The sequence below is a fragment of the Anser cygnoides genome, chromosome 2, assembly GCF_040182565.1.
Source record: "Anser cygnoides isolate HZ-2024a breed goose chromosome 2, Taihu_goose_T2T_genome, whole genome shotgun sequence".
Classification (NCBI taxonomy): domain Eukaryota; kingdom Metazoa; phylum Chordata; class Aves; order Anseriformes; family Anatidae; genus Anser; species Anser cygnoides.
In genome coordinates this window covers 149,848,081-149,872,392 of record NC_089874.1, presented here as the reverse complement: position 1 = coordinate 149,872,392, position 24,312 = coordinate 149,848,081, and the positions used below count along the sequence as shown (strand labels likewise).

The 24,312-nt window shown below is 42.6% G+C and overlaps 1 protein-coding gene across 1 annotated transcript in view; it reads left to right on the top strand.

The window, feature by feature from the left end:
• Positions 1 to 299: 299 nt before the first annotated feature.
• Positions 300 to 24,312, top strand: part of ENPP2 (ectonucleotide pyrophosphatase/phosphodiesterase 2) — a 71,750-nt gene continuing 47,737 nt past the window's right edge. Inside the window, 6 exon segments of the mRNA XM_048071290.2 lie at positions 300 to 389; positions 391 to 423; positions 426 to 554; positions 14,729 to 14,831; positions 20,629 to 20,784; positions 22,937 to 23,062. Coding sequence (XP_047927247.1) covers positions 315 to 389; positions 391 to 423; positions 426 to 554; positions 14,729 to 14,831; positions 20,629 to 20,784; positions 22,937 to 23,062 — 622 coding nt within the window. The 5' untranslated portion in view covers positions 300 to 314.

Sequence of the window (24,312 nt, the reverse complement as noted above, 5' to 3'; positions counted from 1 at the left end):
CTTGTAGGATGGCTCAGGGTTGGAAGTTAGGACTCTTTGAGTTTGTAGCTAAATATCTAAAAGCAGATAAAAATACTCCAGCTAGCTTTGAAAGTGAAGAAAATAACCCTATCAGTTACTGAACAGCACTACTAAATGATTAGAAAGAGCTCAGCACCACCTTGTTATATGCACATGACCTCTCCTGAGGCATCTGTGGCCAAAAAAACAAAAAAAAGGGGGACGGATTAAGTAAGCGCATCAGTCCGCCGCATTTGAAAGCGGATCTTCAGGACAGGGATGCTTTCCATAGAGTCATTTCAGGCAAAGGTCACATGTGTGCATATAAAATCAATCCTGAAAGCAGCGCCTTTGTCCCCAAGCTATCTCCCAATGGAGCCATTGTCCTGCCGGGGCAGCTGGCACCCTGACTTCAGCTCCCAAGCCCAAGGCGGCCGGGCAGCCTCCTGCCAGCCGGACCAGGGCCAGGGCAGCCACTGCAGGGGCCAGGGCAAAGCGGAGTTTCCACGTCAAACCTCAGCCATGGAGAGAAAAGACCCGCTGGTACTGGTACGGTAGGCGCATCTTCCCTCCTTTCCCGCCCCCCCGTGTTTTTCTGGCTTGTTGGAGTAGTCTGAAGTAAATATAATTACAAGCAAAGGCAGGCTATGAAGTAGTGTGAGTGTATTTTTGCCAAGTGTAGCTTGGATTGGGATTTGGCAAGTTGAGCGTCGGTTTGATGTACGTTTAGGGATGATGTTGGAAGTGCTCTGATTCATAATTAAAATAGAAAGCATTGTTTAATGCACAGAGAAGTAAGTCTATTTGAAAAATCATAGTAGACCTCTTAGAGCTTGTTTTACCTTATGAAGATAGCCTTCTCTCTTCATCTTTTAAATATAAACTGCCATTGGTATCTTGTTACCTTATAGCAATGTTAAAATTGGCATCCAGTACATACACAAGCAAAGCAACTTGTTTTGTTTGTATTTACCTCCTGCAATATTAATATTATGCAAACAACTACTTATGAGTTTAGCTCCCGCACCACCTGGCTTTTGATTTACATTAAAATCTTCACTGTCTGGAGCTTCACTAGTGAAATGTTGGGCTTAAAGGCAATCTGTCTCAATAGGGTTCCCATTACAGGCACCTCTGCCTAAGCCTTTTTTTTTTTTTTTTTTCTGAACAAAATGTATGCATTTCTTTAATCCAGGCAATAACAACTCCAAGATCTGCATTTTTTTTCCCTAACTCCCTATGCTACAGGTGTAAAGTGCTGATTAGAGGCACAAGTTAATAAGGAGTAAATAAAAGAGTGCATGCCTTGCAGTTCTTTGTATGGTTGGAATTGTGATGTTTTTGATTAGTCTGATTCTGAAGTAATAATCATTGGGTCCCTCTTTTGAGTCTCTTTTGCTTCTAATTTGCTTAGATTTTAATTGTAATTGTTCTAATTACTACTGATCTCTGCATCTTCCTTTCAGCACCCATCAGTACAGAATGTGCTGGGTAGCGAGAGGTTAGTCGGGGGCAGCTGGAGCTTTGTGTACCTAAAAGAAAATAAAAGAAAGAGGCTGACTCTGCCCCTTACAGGGGCTGCCCACAATTGACCTGCTGAACTGTTTAGAGATGAGTATGGGCATTTTTAGATTAAGAAAGAGCTTCTCTTGAAGTCCAAGGCTGTAGAAATGTTTTCTCTTAACAAGCTGGCCTGTATAGGATGTTAAGAAAGCAAAACAATACTCTATTTTGTATTTTACAAAACCTTGCCTCGCTTCAGAGGATGTAATATGATTGAACTATGAGTTTAAAGTCATTGAGCAGACAGGTTCCCAATTATTTTCCCAATTATTTACAAAGGATGCTAGCTACGTTTGAATACCAGATCGCTAAATATATGTTAGCATCATTCTTGAAAGCTGTAGCTGTTCCTAACAGTGTTCTCACATATCAGGCTTTACCCGGGGATGCCAAATGTGATCCTTTTGACATCAGTTGAACTAGAAGCAGAGGTATCAACTAGTTCTGGGAGATCACTGAAAGGTGGTGGCATGAGACTGCTCCTGGCAGTCCTGAGGCCAGCACCAACTTGTCTGAATTTCCGTATGTGGTATTTTAAGTGTTTTTTGTCTGAATTTCCGCATATGGTATTTCAAGCGTTTATTCATGGTGCTTCACCAAATCAACAGGTTACTTATGGAAAAGGAGCCACACCTGTTATTGCTGGTACACCAGTAACACAAACTATTTTTCATGTGCTTGTGAAGCTGAAGGCATCCTCGACCTCTTCTGCACCTCGCTGAATGGGGGCATTCGAAGCTCCCAGCGCAGACCCAGCTTGGGCTCATCACCTGGTGAAAAGGCGACCAAGGTTTGCAGGGTGTCAGACCAAACGACCTCACAGGCTTTCGTTGTCTCAAAACCCATGAAACTGTGTGTGTAAATGAGTGTGCTCCACTCATTTAGACTAATGGAGAACAGGGTAACTGTCAAAGAAATGTAAATAGATAGATAAACACATAAAGGCCCTACTGGCATTGGAGAAATAGTTTGCTGTTGTGTACTGTTTAAATTCCATGAGAAAGATCCATGGTAAATGATCTCCTGTCCTAGCAGCCTTCATATGTTAAACTATTCATTTTGCCTCCAGAAATTAAGAAATGCTTAAAAGTTACAGTTGTTGGTGCTATACATGAATAATTGGAAGAAAAGCGATTAAAACTATATAATACTAGCAGGTATGCTCAGCTCCAGTGTTGTAGTCCCGTTTGAGCCAAATAGCATAGAATGGATTTTCCTTACTTGTGTGACTAGCAGAGAAATTGTCTCCAGATGCTTCCACTTCTAAATACAATTCCTGCCCAGCCACCCTCCACTTCTGTAGGAAACTTTATGCCTTCCTTCCACACTTTCTATTATGAAGTACCTCAAAAGTTTCGTCTTCACACCTTCTCCTTTGTTTATCTGATTTCGTACCATCAGGTGGAAAAGCTCGTGGGCTGAGGTAAGGACAGGGAGGCTATAAACCTGTTCCTGTGTGGTTTATTCCATGGTCTGCAAGGGAACAACCTGTGCCACCATGGTCCTCTCCACGGGCTGCAGGGGAATTTCTGCACCTCCACTCATTCTTTCCTGCACTGAACAACAGGGCAGTTTCTCACACATTTTTCTCTATTCTTACTGCCTGTGCAGTGTTTTTTTGCCCTTTCTGAAATCAGTTTTCACTGAGGCACCACCAGCTTGGCTGCTGGGCTCAGCCGTGGCCTGAGGTGTCTGCTGGAGCCAGCCAGAACCAGCTGTGTCCGGCATGGGGCCGGCCTCCCCTCATGGAGGCCCCTCCAGGCCCCGCTGCCAAAACCCCAACACAGACACCCAATACAGAAGCCTAAAATCTTGACTTTGTATCATTATGCATGCATAATGCACAGTTTTACATGTTTCTGGCCTTCTACCACCTGATCTTTGGTTTTCATGTATATTTTTGTCTATTTAAAGATTTTAACTTGGAAGTTTTCTGGTGTTGTAAGCCATCTTTGGCTTTGCTGTCCAACTCTTCTCTGGCTTTTTTTTTTTTTTTTATGTGAGAGAGTGTTCTTGGAAGCTCATCTTTGAATACAACCTTATTTTGTTTTCCCATGTCATCTGGTGTAGCAATCTGCACATTATTTGCAGAACATGGCCAGAGCTATTCCTGCCATTTTTCTGCTGAAACCCTCTCCCCCACAGCAGCTACGTGCCATCCCCATTACTACAATTTCCTTTTTTATTCTTTATTTCTTGCTGTTCGCTGTTAAACAGTACCTTCAGCTGAGGTCCTTCCTCTCATCTCTGTACCACTCAAAGAACTTGGTTTATATTAACCATATTGGATAAAAACATTTTGTTCATGCAGGCTTTTTTACCTAATGCCAAATTTCAAGCTTCTGGCTTTGTATTGGCACCCGTCAAAACACAAACAGATATAGGGAAAAGGCCAGGGCATGCTTCCTACACCGCTGGGCCACGCTCCTTGCACTTGGCCAGGGCCAGCCCACAGGGAGGTGTTCCAGGACAGGTCCATGTGCTTCTGTTTATTCACAAGCTAACCACCAGGTCACTATTTATTATTATTATTTATTTTTTCAAGGGAAAACACACGTACTGCTGAGTGCGCAGGCAGGACATCTCCAAAGGCTCTTCCTAGGGAATCGCTCCATGTTTTCCAGAGAGCCTGGTGCAAACCTGGTACAGGACTTGAACACTTCCCTCTGCACTTTGCAAGCAGCATAACAAAGTGAAGGGGAGGAATACAGCCTACAGATACCCCATCCCACCCCTGCGTATTCATTGACTTGACTTGAACAGCTCAGTTTTGCAGGATTGCTCTAAACTGCCTTATTTAAGTGAGAGTCCTTGAGGCAGGACAAGATTTTGGTGAAGTAGGACGAGATTTTGGTGCCGCAGCAAACACCAACACTACTGACAACTAGCAGTAAAAAGGGCAAAGAGAATAAATTGAAATTTAAGGGAGAAATTACTATCTATAGAATATTTACCCCCTTATTGCTGTGTATTTCTCCTTGGAGAAGAACATTTTCAGTTGTATTGACTGTGTGTGCCTGGTAGCACTGATGAATGTGACAGTTTGAAAATATTTTCTGGGGTATGGAGAAAGTGCCCTGATGAAAGTACAATTTATTAATAATTAAGCTTGCATCATCTGTAGGTTTTTGCTTTCCCTTCTTTCTGTACTGCAGCCAACACAGCTGAAGTGGCAGTGAAGAGGACAGGCAAACAAGAGACAAGGTTGTGCCTGGGGTGGGACAGAGGGAAGGGATCACTGCTATGAGGTCAGCTGAAATTCCCTTGGAGCTGATGGCCCCTTCATTCAGCATAAATGTAAGAAGCCCTTAAGTGCCTTTTGGATATCCAGAACAATAGGATTCCTTTCTGTGCTCAGGGAAACAGCATTTTTTGTACATTCTTTGTAAACGACATGATTGTACCAAAGAATTTCTTGATGCCACAATCTAAGTCCCCTCTTAAAGGAAACAACTTAAAGGGTCCAAATCTCATCTGGCTGCCAAGCCCAAAAGGATTTATTACTCAGGTCATTTGTGCTTGACCACATAAATTCAATGCACCTAAATAGGCTTCAATTTTTTAATGTCCCTTCACTTATATTGGACTTGTGCACTAGTGCAGAACTGAAAGAGAGCAATACAATAGAGATCAGGCATGGTTTTCTCCCCTCTGGCCCCCCAGAAGATAAAACAAGAATGAGATATTCCCTCTTTTGGAGCTCACCTCTCCTAAAATATTGTCTCTTCTTTCACCCCCAAATCCAAAATGACTTTTCCTGCTTTTCCATTGCTCTGCCCAGCCAGCCCAGCTTTTCCCTGTGGACTTCAGGATATAGCTCTGATTGTAATGGGACATTGGGTGCCTGGCAGTTTTTGCTGGTGGTGTCAAGCCTGGTTCATTTGCTGAAGCTTCTGCCTCCAAAAGCTTCCCATGCCTCTGCCCTGCGCCCTCTGTCCCAGCTCCTTAACACGGTCCTGGGGTCTGGCTGCACTTCCACCTGGCCTTATAGAATGGGGCATTGAGGTTAGTTTATTTATTTATAATGCATCAGAGTAACAAGCAATGAAAGCAGAAGCTTTCCTAATTTCATTTTTTAGTCTGATACCTTCCCAAAACATGCTGAATTATCAACAGAATGAAGCAGATGTTTTAGCAGGCTCAGGTTACTTACAAGCAGGGGTATGAACATGAGGTTTTGGTCTGATACTCATTTGCCAAACAGCTGTTGTAGCTTAAGCTACTATAGGGGAACCATGTACGTGCTCCTGCTCTTGTCTCAGTGCAAAGTGAACCTGGTTTGCGTGAGGGATAGGGATGCTCCTCTTCTGACTTCAGCTGTGCCGCCTGAAGATATTGCTGCTCCCTGCTTCAACTGCCCATCCCCTATCCCTTCTCCTTTACCCAAGGTCTGTTTTTTCCCTTTTTTTTTAAATAAAAAAGGTGATTTAATCATAGGATTCTGGAGCACCAAGTAGATAAGCTGAGCAGTGAAGCTCCTGCAGTTGGTGTTGTCTGGTGCAGAGGAGATGGAGAGAGGCAGCTGCGGTGGGCAATTTATCACCCAAATGGATGATTGAGCTTATAGACTTGAGTGAGGACAGCAGGCAGAGGGAGGAGACCTTTCCTTCAGCTGGTAAAGCTGGAAAAAAAAAAGTTGGAAAAGGAGGTGTCTCCAGTCTCTTCCCCAGATTTGTATTTTACTTGTGTCCATTTTACATTGCATTTGAATGGACAGTGCTCTCAAAGGTGTTTGGCTGCAGCATCTTAGAGAAGGGGCAGCAACAGACAGTGAAAGGACACTAAATTAAATAGCCCCAGCTGTTCTGCAGGCTCTCTGTGAGTGCCCAGGAACATCTGTCTCTGCTTTGAAAAGCTTCAACAAATATAATTTCAAGCTGACTTCAGTGTTGTCTGTTATGGAAAAGGGATTTACTGGGGTGGGGAGGAGAAATATATGTTTTCTGTGAAGGCTGAGTGAAGCAGAGCTTCTTTTATTATACAGTAGTCAGCAATCATTAAACTGAGGAACAGATTATTTCTGAAAGTCATGTATAGTTAGATGAAAAAATGAATTAGAGAAACAAAGCTTAGTAAGATTATCTGCCTTAAAATACTGAAGAAATCTATTCATATTTAAGTGGCTGGTTTTGCTGTAGTCAACTTGTTTAATCCATAAAAAATGACTCTATTCTTTTCCAAAGTTTTATGCTAAATAGATGAAAAAAGAATTCACAATAACAACCAAAAAAAACACTGGTAATCCTTATGCAAACCCATGCTAGAAAATTTTTGCTTTCTAGCACTTTCCTTCATGTCTTTTTCTTTTTCATATTGCACTCCTGCAGAGCTTGAAATGTATTCAGTTCCACATTATGATATGGGTTTAAAAAAAAAAAATCTAGCAATGGATCTCATTGTTTTGTTGTTGAAATCTTGCTTATACTTTTCTCACCCTGAGAAAACAGGGAGTACTGTTCCAACAGGATGTTTTCCCCTTTGTGCTTACATTTGTCATCTTTGCACTCGGCCGTAATCAGGAAAAAAAGCTGGCGTGCAACTGAAGCGGTGCTGACACAGTTGAACTTCGGAAAATTTGTGATGCTTGGAAAATGGCCCATCTGTCCGAAATGACCTAAAAAGTAATATGCAATTGTTTAAAGCTTTTGTGCTTTGCCATTAAAACAGGCAGCGGCAGATGCCCGGTCAGAAAGGCAGAGAGCTGAGCGTGTGCAGCGGTAATGCTGCTGCTCCCTGGCAGCACGTGGGAGGGAAGAGAAGCGCTGCTCCGTGCTGTCCCCCGGCCAAGGGATGCTGCTCGCTGACATTACCCAGGTTGGGATTCAGAAGCAGTAGCAGCTTACAGCTCCGTGTATCTCACAGACACGCTGCTTCCAGGGCTGAGGATCGGAGCACTGAACTCATCCAACTGCAAAAACCTGTGAACGGGAGTTTCTTTTAACTTTTTTTTTTTAAACTCATCGTGTGTTCCTAGGAGTGGTTTTTTGGAGTTAGAGGGATGGGAGTGATGGCAAGGACCAGCCAGTCTGCTAGGACTGCTGGTAGATGCTTTTATCTGGACTATACCTGCTGGTTTCATTTCTTTTCTAAAGGAGAAGAGCAGAAAATCCAGTTATTTCCAAGTTATTCAAACACCTCACTTCTTCCAGTGGCTGGGGATAGCTTAAGCTTGTGGTATAAAGGTGTGTATTTCAACAGTTTTATCTCAAACAGTCCCCCCAGAATGAGCTTGCAGATGGATCTAAGTCTGTGACGGTGTTAGCTGTGTCCTCATTTTATACGTTTTTCTTTAAGCAGAACCTTGTTCAGCTGCTATTGTATCCTCCTGCATGAATGTTCGTGAGGCCATGCAGTGAATCAGATCAGGGTGTTTGGCCAACTTTTAATAATTATTTTTTCTTTCCTTCTCTTTTTCATTTTTTATTTCTAACACCCCCCTGCCCGCAGCCGTCTCTTCTTCAGGCTGTCCTGATTTCTTCAGGATTTGTTTTTAGCAGAGTTCCTGCTCTTTTATAAAGGTCCTATGGCTCTTAGCAAGTGAACTAGCTCTGAGCTTGAATAAGTCTTGGGTTTGTCTGAAGCAGGTTCAAACCTCAGATGGCCCGTAGCCTTTTTTGTTTTACAGCAACACTGTCACAGCCTGTCACTGGCCTGCAGCGTTGCAGTCGTGTTCACGCATCCCTTCACCATGCCAAAAAAGCTTTCATAGGTACAGACACTTACAGGTCACCGTAAGAGCAGCCAGTTCTTCAGTCTTGAAATGCCTCCTTGTGCAACTATAGAAACGAAAGAAAAATATGTCCAAATGCCCAAGCAGGGCATGTCCCTGTTTGCTGTGGAGGGATCCTGTTTCCAGCCTGATCTCACTTTGCTTCTTCCCCAGAACAAGTATTGATGCTGGAGAGCATGGATGTCCAAAGCTCCAACTACAGGGCAAGTTGAGAAAGTTATTCATAGTGACATATCTCTTTAAACTGAAATCAAATAAGATTTTGCCATTTAGAAAATACCAGTGGTTTTTTAGATTAACGAGAAGAAAAATATCAATTAAAATACTTCTTTCTTGATCCAAGTGCCAAAAACATTTAAAAAAAAAAAGAGATTTAAAACAAACCAATAGAAACTCTTGTTTGGCAAAGAAAACAACTGAAAGTAAACAGAGCAGTATTAATTATATCCACATTTTACTTGTAGGGAAGAGATTAGCACTTGGAAATTTTTTAATCATAACCAAGCCTTGAGCTTGAAAAGTGTGCCAAAATGGAGTTTGGGCTGAGGATAAATATGATTAAGTAGGAGAGAGATGTTACAGGATTATCGTAGAAGTCCTCACAAGAAGTTTTATATACCCAGGAAGTTCAAAGCTTATATTCCACTGAAAAAAGTTCAAACATGGTAAAGGATGTTCATACAAGTTACGTAAAGAAAGTAGGAACATGATTTGAAGTCTAGAAAACCTGCTTGCTTGCGTCTTTAAAAAACTACCAGCTTTGCTCCTTTTTTGTTTCTTTTTTCCTTTTTAGCTTTAAGTCGTTGTTTCTAAAGGCCTATGGTTGTCATAGAATGGAATAATTTGTATCACTTGAAAAGCTCAAATAAGTGAATAGTGATTGTGTGGCACATGTATGGTACCCAGTAAGGCCTTCAAGACATCCAGGATATTGGCTGTGATGGTGGGTGATTTTTACACCATCCAAGCCTACAGCTCTTTTCAAAAGACAGATGTGAAGCTGTTGGTGGACACCTGTGATACCAGGCCACCATCTCAAACAGCAAAAAGCAGGGATGAAAACCTGGAGATATACTTTGCCTTGCACAGGCTGCATTGAAAACACATGTGGGCTCTTCGGCTGCCTGTTTCACTCACTCTTACCCTCTATAAAGAAGCAATTTTTCATCGCAGAACAGTTTTCATTCTGCTGCATGCTAGAATTTTTATATCTGATTATCTTAAGAAATGTAGTTACGAACTCCCAGTGCATTTTAGTAGAGTGCTTGTGCTGCTTCGTAATAATCATTTTGTCCAGAAATTGAATTCAGAAAATGTTAGCTTCTTCGAAGATGATGAAAGTATGCGTGTTGGGGTAGTGTTAATGCTATTGCAGTTGTACGTGTGGTTCTCAGGGCGAGGTGTAACGCCCTGTGGTGGACCAGGCGGTCTGTTAGCTGCGGTACTGCTGGAAGGAGAGCCAGGCTCTCAGCACACACAGCTTTCTACAGGTCATTGAAAACTTGTCTGGTTTTCATCTAATCTAGCTGCTACAATAGAAGATGTGGTTCTGATATAAACCTTGCTTTGCGCCTGTGTAACACTTGAGGTAAATCCCTTCATGGGCATCCCGGGCAGCTTGAGGAGCTGCAGTGCTCTCACCAGGCCCACAGCCACTGAAGCTGTCACGGAGGATGTGAGGTGTGGGAGAATTTATTCCTGTATGGCATTATGCCCTCCCTCTTTCACCAGGCCACCACTGGTGTTTCAGTCCTCATCCCAGTGAGCATGTGAGAGTTTTACACGAGTAAAGCAGAGCTGGGATGAGGATCCCCCCTTTGGCCAGTGATTCTTCTTCAGTCTCAGGGTAGGCAGCATGTGTAGGCTCAGTTTGGGACAGGCACCCAACCCAACACACCTATGGTTGACGTTTGGTGGCTATCCCAGCAGGGCAACGTGAGGAGGACACGATGTGCTCTGCTGGTTGTTCTCAGTGAGGTTCTGTACGGGTTCAGGCCCTCAGCTCCCAGCCCCGTGAACCCTGCAGGGGTGCTCAGAAATGTTGATGGGCCTGTAGGTGCCTAAGGCACCTTGGGCCTCAGGGGCTGGGCTGCAGCAAGCTGCAGTTCTGAAGACTTTAATTTGTCCGTGATCCTCCCTGAAGGTCTGGCACCCCTTTATGGATCTTTCTGGCCTAGAAAGTTTTTCTCAGCCCGCTCCTTGGGTGCACTTGAGAATATGGTTTGCATACCTTTCTCCTCAGGCGGTGATGAGCAGACAGATAATCAGACAGATAATTGCAGAGGTATTCGTTAAGCTGTCAGGCACTGGCGGGTGGTGTTCTGAGGCACTTCATAAACAGGTACTTTCATGAGCACAGCCTGGGCTGCGGGTCTTCCCGGTCTTATGGGGTAGCAGCAGACTGGTGTGGCCCCTCACCTGTTGATCCTGTGCCCTCCACCACAGAGGTCACCACCTTGGCAAAATGCAGCTTTTCTGTGTGTATAAGAAAAAAAGATCCTTGCAGAAGCTTCTGTAACCCTCACATGTCAACAGCCCAAGCAAGGGACAGTCTGACCCTTGTGTCTGCTAATATTTTATTTTCCTCTACACCCTGTTTCCCCCTTTACGTATCCGTACAAACATCTGTGTCCTCACCTACTCTTTATGATCACATTCTATGTTTTTGTTTTCCAAGCCAACTTGCCAGACATTTGAAATCTATCACTTGTGGGATTGTGCAGTCAAGTTTCGGGCTCCTGCATCCCAGGCTGGTCTCTGCTGAGGGGCTGCTCATCACAGGCCATCACCCTCCCTCCCAAAAGTCTTGGGGTGCTTTCAGTGAGTGCCCACATCTTCCCAGGGTTGCTTCAGCAAATAAGCCTAGGGAGGCTTATTTGCTTTCACAGTACTTGTGTCTGAGGGCACTCAGCATGGATACTGCTTGAGTTTTGCAACTGAATTCCTAGTTCATCAAAAGGTTTTGTTCTGTGAAGTTGACATTTCATCTACCTGACAAGCCTTTTTTTCTTGGCCACAACTATATGTGGAAGGTGTGTACATGGGGAGAGAGCTTTGAGACATTTTGGCAAAGTCCTTCACCTTCCTGCAGTTTATGTTGCTATCAAGGATACTGCAAACTTTCACCCTGGTCACCTTATGTGGCTGATGTGCTGCACCCAGCAATGCAATGTGGAGATAAGGAGCTAGAAAGGCTCATTTTGTTAGAGCCTACTCCATCCCCAGCCTGTGACTCAGCCAATATACTTGATTTCTCTGCATTCTCATTTCCCATTTAAAAAAATTAAGAAAATTTGATTTTATACAAGACTACAAATATTGCCCTTCTTTTATTAACTCTGGAAAAGTAGAACAGGAATTCTTGTAACTCTGTAAATGTCACAGCATGAACTTCTCATTTAAAGTGTCACCTAGTGGCTGGATGGAAGTTTTGCATTCTAAGTTAAATAATAATCGGTACCATCATATATATTTAACAGCCATAAAGGCCAATCCTTATGCACAATAATTGAGAAAGACACATTTCATCTTCTGTTGATCTCGTTAAAATTCCTTTTTAAAGTGTTTAATTCAAGCCCTAAAACTTGTACTGAACCACTGCATGACCAAAGGGTCAGGAACACATTATTTCTACTTTATTCTTTCTTCTTCTGATGAGTAAAATGGCAATTAATTGCTAAAAAGTTAATTGCCAGTGATCCCAGCAGTGAAATTTTCCCTGAACTAAATCATTAAACCTTGTTTATGCTAATAAGTTCCTTGTGCATCTGTGGGGTGGCTTCGGGCAGAATCCTTGTTACAAAAAGATGATTGTGCATCTGAGTATGTGGTCAGTTCAGAGCTACTGGAAATTGTGTCTTACATAACACATAAGAAAAATATTAGCAGTTTCAGAGTCATTGTCGTCTATAGTTCGCAAAGGATGTTATGGAGGAGGTTAAATAATACAAGATACTTGTAGTGTAGACCAGAACACTTAAAATGAGCTCTGTTAACATGAGATCGTGCAGTTTACAAGCTCCAGAGATGTTATATGAATGAAAAAGAATGAAATGTGTATTTTAAATTCAGTAGAAGTCTATGTTGCTGTATGTTTTGGTTTTGTTTCTTGCTTCATTTTTCTGGGTGGTCATTTTAAACTTCTGTAGGAACTTTCTTTTGAAAGAACTGAGCACCTGCATGATAGGAAGATATGCAGGAGCTGTAAGGGCTCAGCATCTCTGAAACTGAGGTTGGATATATTGGCTTGGTCACTCAATATTGGTAACTAGATTTGAAAACTCAGTTGTGTTTTGCCTGGATCACTTGGTGACCTAAGAGTCCCAGGCTGGAGGAGAGCTCAGTCTGCTGATTCTCATGCTTTGCCCGTCAAACTGTGAACTTCATCAGCTGAGATATGTAACACCATTGTGTAATTTTGTGTGTGACACCTTTGGTTTCCCTTCTGCTGCTGTCATGCACTTACTTAGTGTACTTATCTAGTGCTTGTGGGTGAAGGTGTTTAATCACAGGATATACCAGATGCTAAGAGTGAATAATGTTATAGGAACATCTCGTAAAAATTGTGGTCATTACTTTTCTCTAGACCTCTGTGCACAGTATGCAGTTTTGTGGTTTTTTTTTTTTGATTTTTTGTTTTTCCTAGAAAAAACTGCCTTCAGCACACAATGCAACCTATACTTCAGCTGCTTATTTCATTTTCCACTGAGCTAGTGATGAAGTGAACATCAGAAGATGGGTCTTGACTTCACACCCCTGCTCTGTGCAAGGAGAGGAATACGCTGTCCTGCTATAGCTAAGATTGAGGTCTTCCCAGACTAATTGCATTTCCCTGAGGCTTGCAGTGCAAAGATGCAGCTCCACAATGGAGCCACTTTGGTTAAGAAATTGCATAAAAAAGGATCAGCTCCTAGCCAAGGGTGGCAGGCAGATGAGATGTGGGTAGAAAGAGGAGCCTCTGCCCTGCAAAGCTACTTAGTAGGGAGGGACAGATATTGCAGCAGGTAAAAGGTACTTCTCAACAAAGCTCCGAATTGTATGTGCTTGATATTGCACGATGGTTTAAAGAAAATTATAACATGTTCCTTCATGCCAGTATCAACATGACAAAGCCCCAGGGGAAGCGAAAAGCCCATCCATAGGCTTACCAACCCTGACTCTGTCCCTTTAAATGTCATTGTTAGTAAATACTTTGATGAAAGGAGCTTTCATCAGACAAAAAAGCGGCGAACTACACTGGTAAATAATTTGCCTTGGCAAACAATATTTAAGCCGCCGATTTCAACCATAATTGTGTTCAGCATTATCATCTGCTTTGTAAATAGAAGTACTTATCCGAACAGCTGAGCTTTCTGCTGTCGTTGATGAAAATGGGAAAATGTGGGACAGAGGGAACGTGCCGCTTCCTTTCCTTTCTGCAAAGCTGCGGTTTCCAGCTCTTCCGATAAAACCGTGCGTTTCCATCGCTCTGTGCCTTGCAGGAGGCTAGAGCTGTAAAAATACCCCCGTGCTCCCAGCACGTCCCCAGCTTGGGGCACTCGGCTCCGCAACCCAGCCAGGAACTTGAGCAGCGACCGTGCAGCATGAGAACAGTGCCCAGGTTGCTGCCCTGTGCTCGTCCCACCGCACAGAAATGCCTGCGACGTTTTGTGCCACTCGAGGATGGCGTTGGGGCTATTTTCGTTTCACAGCCTGGGCGAGCTTTCCCCCCTCCCCTTCTTCTTCTCTGAGCCAGATGGAGACACATTTGGTTTCTCTTTTACCCATGTTACTTCTGCGAGAAGAATAAAATGAGCAGGAACAGCTATTGGCCGCAGCAACAGAAGAAAGCCCTGCTTTGCCAGAGGAAACCACATAAAAGCGTGCGTGTGTGTGTTTGGGGGGAGGGCGCAGCGAGGGATGATGCCTGGAGCTTCTTGCACTCGGAGCTGCGATTTGTGAGTGAAACATGATGAAATCACCCCCTGGACAAATCACACGAGCCTGTCAACCTCACCAGGTGGGATTACTTGTAGCTAATAGCCCGAACTCCCAGAGCAAACAGAGCTCTGTGCTCACTATAAAGCAAAAGGGACGGTACTGCACGGGCTTTTCAAGAATCCTCTAGTATGGCTAAGAAGGGCTGCTTCCACTTACACCAGGTAGGGGAGGAAAGGAGCGTGTTTGCTTTTAGAGGAGGAGTAGCCCGTCTCTCCTGAATAAGGTCCTACAAAAAGGAGCGTTTCAGCTTCAGAAAGAGATGTTTTATTCATAACCCCCTTCTGGTTTGTGCTCCTCTGAAACGGTGACTGTCAGCTGCTGCTCCAGTGATGGGAACTGCAGTGCTGGGGAGCTCGAATGTACAGGGACCGTCTCTGCCCTTTTAATCATAACGCTCGTAGCTTGGAAGTCCTGGCTTTTGCACAGTTTGATCACTCTGCTGTTTTGCTTTTGCAGGTTATATCTTTATTTGCTTTTGCCTTTGGAGTAAATGTCTGCATGGGATTTACAACAAATCGCTTTAGGAGATCTGAAGAATGGGATGAGGGCCCAGTCTCAGGTACAGTAACGGACATAAATTGTACATCGCAATACCCTTATGTTATATACGGCGGTTAGAAACCACTCCTACGCCGAAACAGTAGTTTGCTTGTTCCTTTTACCTCTAGGATATAGAGAAGAAATAACTCACTGAGCCTGAGTCAGTTGACCTTTGGGACTCACCTATAGGTCTCCTATTTACTTAAACTTTTGCTCTGTGTGCATGTGACTATGGAAAATCTAGCTTATTTTCGGATTGAGCGCCGCCAGTATTGCAGAGATCGGTCTCCATAGCTGCTTCATTGTGCTTGCGAAGTTTTGTGCTGCGTGCGGTTTCCCTCTAGAACTAACAGAAACATCCCGATTGCTTTAAGGGTGCCGGTTGCATTTTGGTAGCTATTGAAGCGGTTTCTCTAATCTTGAGTAATGCTTTCAAGAACGCGCTGGTGAGAAAAGCTTTTGGCATTTCTGCGTCTCCTGAGGTCATGCTGGTTTGTGAACAGTAGACGGCAGACATCTGACGGCGGCGAGGGCCGAGCAGGTGTTCGCGTCCCTCGCCAGCAGATGTGCTGTCAGGGGTCGGCTGTTTGCCTTTGGAGGAAAGCAAGAACATGCCACAGAAGGGACTGTTGTTCGTGTTCTGGGGCAGTGTAGGGTTTTGTGAGCTCAGGCATAGTCCGAGTGGAAAAATATATAAAATGGAATACTAGTCTTTTTTCTTAAAAAATAAAATGAATGTAGGCTTGACTTGTGTCTCTATTCCTTCCCTTGGCAGGAGAAAGGGAACCTGTGGTCATTGACTTAGAGCTGGTTAATTTAACCGAAGTGAAAAGGATGCAATACCCATCTGTAATGATAGCCTGTGAATTTTCATTGTGAACTTTTTTATGGTGTCCTGAGGTTGTTGTGTGCCTGGTAACAAATGTGTGTCCTCCCCTTCCTTGTCTTTCATGAGAATTAGTGTCTAGTCACAGCCACAGTTGGGGTTGCTGATCGCTGAGCAGAGGCATTTTAGGTAACTGAAGAGATAGTGGTGGTTGCTTTTGGTATTTATACAACAGCAAAACAAATTTGCTCGTAAATCAAATGTATTACTAATTTTATCTTCTAGTACGTAAACTCTAGAGTGGTTGGGTAATGTGTGTAGTAGTGACATGAAGGATTTGCATTTCATGTCTTCAACACCTGGCTGTCGATTGCTTTGCTTTTGATGGTGACTGTGCAGGCTTTAGGGCAGGGCTGCTTTGTACCAAAGTCCCAAAGGTCCGATACTTGGGACCCACTGCAGCTCGACATTGCCAACTCTGCTGAGCCCACCAGCACCGTTCAGTGCCACCAGGGCTGGGAGCAGTAGCTGTGTGCTGTTTCCAGTAGATCACCATCCCAGGAGAATAGTAAGAAATACAGGATATCTCCCCAAAAGGCAGGAGATGTGGGTTATTTTGGGGCAGTCTATTGAAAAGGTGCATATGGCTGAGATTGAACCAGAACCTGCCATTGATGTAGTCCACTCTAAGGGGCAACAATGAGGACAAAACCCTCTGTTACTCTTTGTTTCCTTGTGCATTTGGGAAGCCTGGTTACTTTTATTGCAGTAAAAAAAAAATTGGATGTGAAAGCAAAAAATAAATTATTATTGCTACATCTGTCTGAAGAAGAAAGTAAACTGTTAGGCTAGAAAGGTGTCTTTTTAAATAAAATTAAAGCACTGTGATCAAAGAATTTTTTTAGGCATTAGGTTCGTGTAGTTGCATGACTTTCAGTTGTACTTCATCAGAAGCCTAGTGCTGTGAACTATCCAGAATGAAAGACTGCTGTATGTTCTTTTTCAACTTCACTCTGCCTTGGCTTATTTCCAAGTTTCTTAGTGTCTAGAACTAATTATTTTGTGCTGGCAAAACTCTGTCTCTTTACTAACCATTGCTGTATATTTCCAGTTTGTTACTTTTACAGGGGTATGCCATGATTGTAGGCAAACTTCAGTTTTTATCTAGTATAGAACTCCTCTACGAGTCAAACCAGTGTTTTATTTTGTTTTGTTTTCCATAGTTCATTATACATGCATGTCAAAGAAGTACCATCATGCCTAAAAAGTTCTCTTGATCTCTTTTGATAGCGTATAGATGTTTGATATTTGTATCCAACAAACAATTTTTTGACTTCAAGTCTTTAAAAAAAAGAAATTAAGAGTACCAAGGCTGCTGTTCTTCATAACTTTGCTTTTGTAAGTTACTTACTGTACGAACCTTCCAGACTTCTTGGTAAGTACTTCCAAGGAAAATGACTTTAGCAGTCTCTTGAAGCATATTCCTTAGTCATGGTAGGATGATAGCTTCAATCTTGGAAGGAGAAGCTTTGATGTTTTTCTGTTCCTTCTCACTGCATTTTTAAGCATGGCACTAAACCCAGAATTTATTGTCTTGGAACAGCTAGAATTATTTTGTTTTCCTTAAGTGACTTTTCATTGAAATTTTATTAACTGCAATGACATAATGGAAAAGTGAAATGCAAATTCATAATTTGAATATTACATAGCAAAACTGGTGCTTTAGATGTTTTATGCAGGTATTTAGGTGATCCACACAGGTTCCATATAGGATCCCAAATGGCATACTCTTACCAGGTAGCCTCCTTACTATAATGGCTGTGTAAACAGGTCTGTATTTTGTAGCTCTATAATTGAAATACTACTGGAAGTACATAGAATTGATAATTATTTTTTAATGATGTAATTAGATTGAATCAGAGCAAGTAGTTTGATATGGTGCATTCCCAGGTGAATATAACACATTTACAATGGAATTGTAATAACCTTCATGGATTGAATCAGGAAGGCAGTATTGCCCTATATAACTTTTTTCTCTAATATATGATGTGAGAGATAATACTTAGATGGTTACTTTGAGCCTAGTGGCAAAAAAAAAAAAAAAGACATGGAAAAGGATATGAAAAGCTCTACCTATTAAAAAAAGGAGGGGAGGATCTTCATGGGGAGGCCCCTGTGCATGTTGCATGGAGGCAGGTCCGATTGCAAGAGCTGTGGAGGGATGCAGGAATTTTGAAAAGTATTTTGAAACTGTGTAAGTTTGTTCTGTACAAAGTCTTCAGTGAATTTGAAAATGCTCACCATGAATGGAGCTCCTGATGATATATTTTCCAACTCTTCTACATGCACCAGTACCCATGCCATGGCATTGTGCACGACCTGAAAATCACGGTCTGGCTGCAAAGGCAAGGTCAGTCATGGTAAACAAAGGATTGATCTTAATATATTCAGAGATCAGGGGAGTTAAACCACATCCTCTTTTGTGTTGCTATGTGGAAGGTGTCCTGCATTGACTTAGGAGGTATAACTTGAATTTGCTAAGGAATTTGGGGTAATTTGTCACATCGCTAATAAAAAGAATGCCAGAAGATGTGGAAAAAAATAGCAAATAAGGGAGCTGGACTAAACCATTCTTATGTGAAATGGGAACCCTACTTGCAGTCATAGAAGGTGGAGCTAGAGGGGATGCTTGACCAGCTATGTAGACATTGTCTATATCCCAATACATGGGCATTTATTTCTGAAGTGCTCCTGACAGATCTTGGTGTATAACTTGTTCTTCAAATGTCCAAGATCAGAGATTGCACAGCCTCTGTAGGCAATTTGTTCCAGTGGTTTCCTGATAAATGATTTGTACTTTACAACAGGTGGACATTCCTTGAAATACAGTTGACACTGTTATTCTGTAATCTGCACTCAGGTTTACACCTTTTTTTCCTAAACACATGCTGCTGTGTGTTTCTTGACCTTCTGAAATGGTCTCCCTCTCATTCCTTTGAAATGAAGAGGGCAATGCCAGTGTAAGGAATATATAGTCTGTGGTTGTATGTAATCCATTTGAGTTCAAATTTGCAGCTTACTAGATCTGTGATTATATGTTACCTAGCTTCCAAAGGGAAAGTAGCAAAAGAGGCTAAATAACAGAAATGTTCTTTAGTAACAGATTTTCAGGAGCATTTGGCACAAAGCAGCTGTCCTTAAGAATAAGGAGCAAGACTACATCTCTCTGAAAATGTGAGCATTAACATTGAAACAATTCTCATGTGATTAATTTCTAATGTAGATTTGTGGCCTGTTTATGTGACCGAAAAAAATACTGGTCTGTGTGCTGCCAGCATAGATAAGCCACCTTTAGCCCCTAGGAGCTCCCGATGGCCAAAATATTGATGGCTCTTTAAAAGCATCCTTGCAAAGTATGTACCCACAGAGTGAAACTGCACTGTGACTATGCTGGTACTTGCTTTTAGCAATGCTCACCTGACTGAAAGTCAAACAAAAGCAGAGAGACACAGGTGCCCACCATTACCTTTTCCAGAAGTCATATGAATATGCCTTGCTACTATCACGATCCATGGCTGCAGCCATTATAGGTTTGCTCCCTCCCCATGATATTGTTGTAGGGTTGATTTACTGCCCAGTTTGCTCCTTGAAGTGTTTTATGCTGGTGCTGCTGGTGCCAGTACCACTCCAAGGGAAACGATGGATCAGTAGTGCTGGGGATGGGAAGTGGTAGGATACAAGCTATGCCACCTCCAGACTTCCTCTCCATCTTCTTTCCCAGCCATTTTTACAGTGTTGGGATAAGGTCATCATGTTTGGAAAGAGATTTTTCCTCGGTTTATGTGGAGACTGAACTTTCAGCTATGTAAAAGAGTAGGGAAAAAAATACATGAAAGAAAGATCAGAGCAACTGTTTCCCAAAAGTGTCATTGCATCAGTTCTCTTAAAATCATACAGCTAATCATGGTGAGGTTTGCCAAAACCAAAACGTGGTCTAAAAGAAAACAAACTCTAAGACAATTTCAAAGACTTAATTTTAATAGGTCTCTCAAAGAACAAATGTCATTGTGAAATATTCCTTGGAAGACCTCTGCTTTTAAAGAATAACATGAATTCATCTCAGTTTATTTCATAAAATGCCATTACCCCTAGAGAGTAGCACACAACCTTCCTGCTTTACCTAAGCTGCTGTGTAGGACTCTTTGATAGGAAAAATGTATAAGATACTAAGTTTTGAGAAAATAGCAGGGAAGTACACACCAGCTCTGGCAATAAGGGCCCTTACTAATTGGTTATTGAAGTCTAATGCATTATTCATGGTTTTCAGACTGGCAGTCCTCCATTTAGTTATACACATCAGATACATTGTCTTCTTTTATACTTATATACTTCTGTACTTTGTTTAATTTTATAATTTAATGCTCTGCAGAAGTCCACCAAAAAGTTGTGCTTTACTTCTCCATTAACTTATAGAGCATCTTACAGTTTTCGTTCACGCTTGACAGTGATTTGGCACCTTCGAGTAGAGCAAACCAAGTCCTGCTGACTGCATGTAGATTAATTGCAGTCCTTTACTATGCGAACTGCCCAGCCAGCCATGAAAATGTCACTTGGTTTCTGAAAACAAAGGCCTGCTTCTGAGGAATAGCTGCAGCTCCTGGAATTGGCCTTGGAGACTTCAATACATTTCTGCTAGTAATCTCTTGATTGTTACAGAGGTAAAGCCAGGTCCATTTCTTTGCAGGATATTATCACAGCATGCTGCTTCCTCATTCTTTCCCCACCAAAAAGAGCTGACTTTTTGGATTTTTAAACTTTTATATGTATATATATTTTTTGGCTTCTGCAGGCAACCTTTCCCCTCTCCCTGCTCCCTTCCTCTCCCTAAGCAGGCAGCTGAGGTTTCACTCATCCAAGTGGCTCGGGGCTGAGCCACCTGTCCCACCGCTGCTGGTCTGACAGATGTTGCCCTGTTTCTTGTTCCACACAGTCCTGTCAGATTCCCCCTGGATCAGTACCTCTGGCTCCTGCAAAAACAGATGCTTTGAACTTCAAGAGGCAGAGCCTCCTGGCTGCCGCTGTGACAACCTGTGCAAGAGCTACAACAGCTGCTGCTTCGACTTTGATGAGCTGTGCTTAAAGACAGGTACGATGGGTCTCCTGCCCTGCACTGGCAGGTGCTGATGATGCCTGGCTTATGCGAGCAGTTGGGACTGGCTGCTATAATACAGTGCTCCCTGCTGTAACCCGTGTCTCCTCCTTACCTTGACTTGCCTTGCTGGCTAGGCTTGGCTTAGCCCATAACGCAGCCCACGTGTCCTTACAAGGAGCAGTAGGGACATGCACCTATTGCTCCTCACTGCTGGGCTTCTGCCATGGTTTCTAGGGCAGAAAAAGACAGGGTACTATTTGTACTACCTGGAAAGGAGATCTGATACTCATTTACAAACAATAATCAGCATTCAGGCACCAGTTGTCCCTCCAGGTTACAATGAAGAGAGCCATGGTACAGACTGGAGGCTGGTCTCTCAGTGTTATCCATCCTTTTTTTCTCCCAGGTGATAATATTAGAGCAATTCACACTCTCTTGTGGATTGTGCATTGTGAAAGCACCTCTGAAACTGGGAGTGTTGAAGTGGTGCAGGTCCCTTCAGAGGTGACAGGCTGGGTTTGTTACCATTGCTCCAGACTCTGATTTCCAGATGTCAGGATGCATATAACACACTGGTAAAAACGTTTACCTTCAGTTCATTAGACCCTGGGGAAAGGAAATACACCACTTGTTCACTTTCCGTTTTTCATGACTCATAGGCAAGGGAAACTTCAAAGAGGTCCATGAGTTATGTTTTATTTCTTAATAGTGCACTTAAATTATTAGTTGTACCTATCTCCTTGAATGTTTGCTTAGTGGGCAGAGTTGACACAGGTGCCTTCTAATTCTGCTGTTAAACCTTTCCTTGCTTTATCAAGGAATTACACTTACTAACCAGCCAGAAGAGAAATCTAATGACTGAAAATATCATTGTTCATGGATGGGCAATGTTTGAGAGTTTGAGAGAACTTCCTCATTTCTGTTTATAAGGATATTGTTTGAATAGCATGGTACCAAATCTCAGTACTGTGATTCTGTAATCTAATATAAAAGAAATGGTTTGGTTCCAGGCCAAGAAGTTCTGAATTTTAAGCTGATGCTGTTTTGTCCCAGTGTAAATGACTGTAGAATGTGAGGTTCTGAAGACTTTCAGCACATTGCAAGATGTTTGCTCCCAAAGAACAGACTCTCAGTTCCTCAGTCTCCTGTCCAGAGAGTATAATATCCATTTACATGTATGGTTAGCTGCATAGCCCTTAGAACCGTGGTGTAAATTTTCTTATAATCCCACGAGCATTTATGAAGACAATTATCACATGTACAATCTGTAAATACTACATATTTATAGGAAAAAAGCCCCAAATTAAGGAGAAATGGGGAATGAAAGAAATTGCTCGTGCGTGTGTGTTTTTTTAATTTTATTTTTAACTGGGTGCATGTTAACTGAAGTGATCTTTTCAGTTTCCTATTGGCTGGGACAGGACACATGTGGGAAACCATATGCTTATATCCTCAGGCCCTATTCTAAAGCGTAGCAATGTGCTGACCTGGAGAGAACGCCATAATTTAGACAGGCCCTTAGATCCTAACTTCATTTGCAAGATGAGAAGAGCAGGAGTGTTTTACAGCTGCTGCGCCATGCTTCTCCTTGAAGTGCTTCAAACTTTGCAGCTGGTGCTGAATCTCACCCGCTGAGGTATTAGAAAGTTCCTTCTGTCTCTGTGAAGAACCGACGGGAGTATAACATCAATTTGTATCCACATAGTCTCTTTTCATCTTTCTCTCATTTCCCACTGATTGAATTGGGGACTTGAACAGAATTGGGTGAAAAAGAATGAATTACTCAACAAAAAGCAGCATTCCTACTTTGTGTTCCAGGCCCTCCATTTATCTTTCAAGAGCCTTTCTTGACTTTTCCTTTCCACATCTTTTCTGGCATTCAGGTTGTACAAAGCCTGGAGTACAACACCCGAGGGTAGCAGAAGCACTTGTGTGTGGTTGGAGGAGTCCTCCTGCACCTGCAGGACACAAGGGTCCTTTTTGTTTCTGGTTGACATGCTTACTTCAGAGGTCTTGAAACCACTAAAATGGGGCTATAAATTTAACACTCTACTCATTGAGGTTGGATGTAATCACTATGGCTTGAGTGAGTGCTTTTTGTTTTGATTATAATCTCTCATTCTTGCTTACTTCGTGAATATTTTAGCTCGGGGCTGGGAATGTACAAAAGATCGCTGTGGAGAAACCAGGAATGATGACAATGCTTGTCACTGCTCTGAAGACTGCTTAAGTAGAGGAGATTGTTGTACTAACTACCAAGTCGTTTGCAAAGGTACGTCTTTGGTCATTCTGCCTCTTATCTTTCCGAATCTGATAGAAGGCAGCCCTGTGGGTAAAGAATTTTCTTCTAAAGAAGGAAACCTCTCCTTGTTTTGCTCTGATTTTGGGGAGGAGGGACGAAAAACAGGGATTTACATTTGTGATTTTTGCCTACAGGAAAGCTGTGGAGGGACTCTTTATCAAGGTGTGCAGTGATAGGACGAGGAGTAGTGGTTTTAAACTAAAAGACAATAGATTTAGATTAGATATAAGGAATAAATTCTTTACTCTGAGGGTGATGAGGCACTGGAACAGCTTGCCCAGAGAAGTTGTGGATGCTCTATCCCTGGAGGTGTTCAAGACCAGGCTGGATGGGGCTTTGGGCAACCTGGTCTGGTGGGAGGTGTCCCTACCCATGGCAGGGGGGTTGGAATTAGATGATATTTAAGGTCCCTTCCAATTCTATGACTCTATGATTTATTTTGGACACTAGTGGAGGTGAATGCTTCTCATTTGTTGACAGTAGAAAGAGGTTGTCTTTGCCTGTAGAGATACTGGTAGAATAAGAAGAGGCAAAGGTTAGACGAGTTTAAAATACAGAAGTGTTTGGGTGCATTTGTCTGCATCACAGGGAAAGCCAGGGATATCTGATGGTTTCAGAAGGAATTTAACATTCCTAGGTACGTTATCTCTGTCTCTAAAACCTCTCCTACCCCTACTACAAAAGCTCCTGCTCAAACTACTTGGGCCAACACCTGTAGGCTTTGATTCTTGTGGGACAGAGGTTGCAAGAATATGACAGCTGTAATTTTCAGATGGGTGGCATGGGCTCCAGGTGACCATATCACCTCTAGGCACACAATGTCTGCAATACAACCTGCTCTGGCTGGTGGATTGATGGGCTGAGAAGGCTTAAGTCTCACCCTGTACCCTGATGGTTTGGAGCATGTCCTGCCTTGCATACTGTGACACCCATTCTGAGCAGGTCTTCTGCTGCTTGGTAATTAGCATTGTATCTCAGCTAACTCTTTGTCTTTTCTTGGTTTATTCTAACGGTGGAGAGTTTAAGGTTTGAAATTTTTTTCTTCCACACTTTTTCGGCCAACTGCATAGCTTCAGAAACTTGTAATAGTCCAGGTCCATACACTGAAAATGGGATTTTCTTTACTTGAGTTTTGCTTTTGGGAATCCAGGTGAAATAATGCATCTTCCAGCAAGTCCCTGGAGAGTACATTCTTCCCCTTCCCAATGAGATCCAAGGCT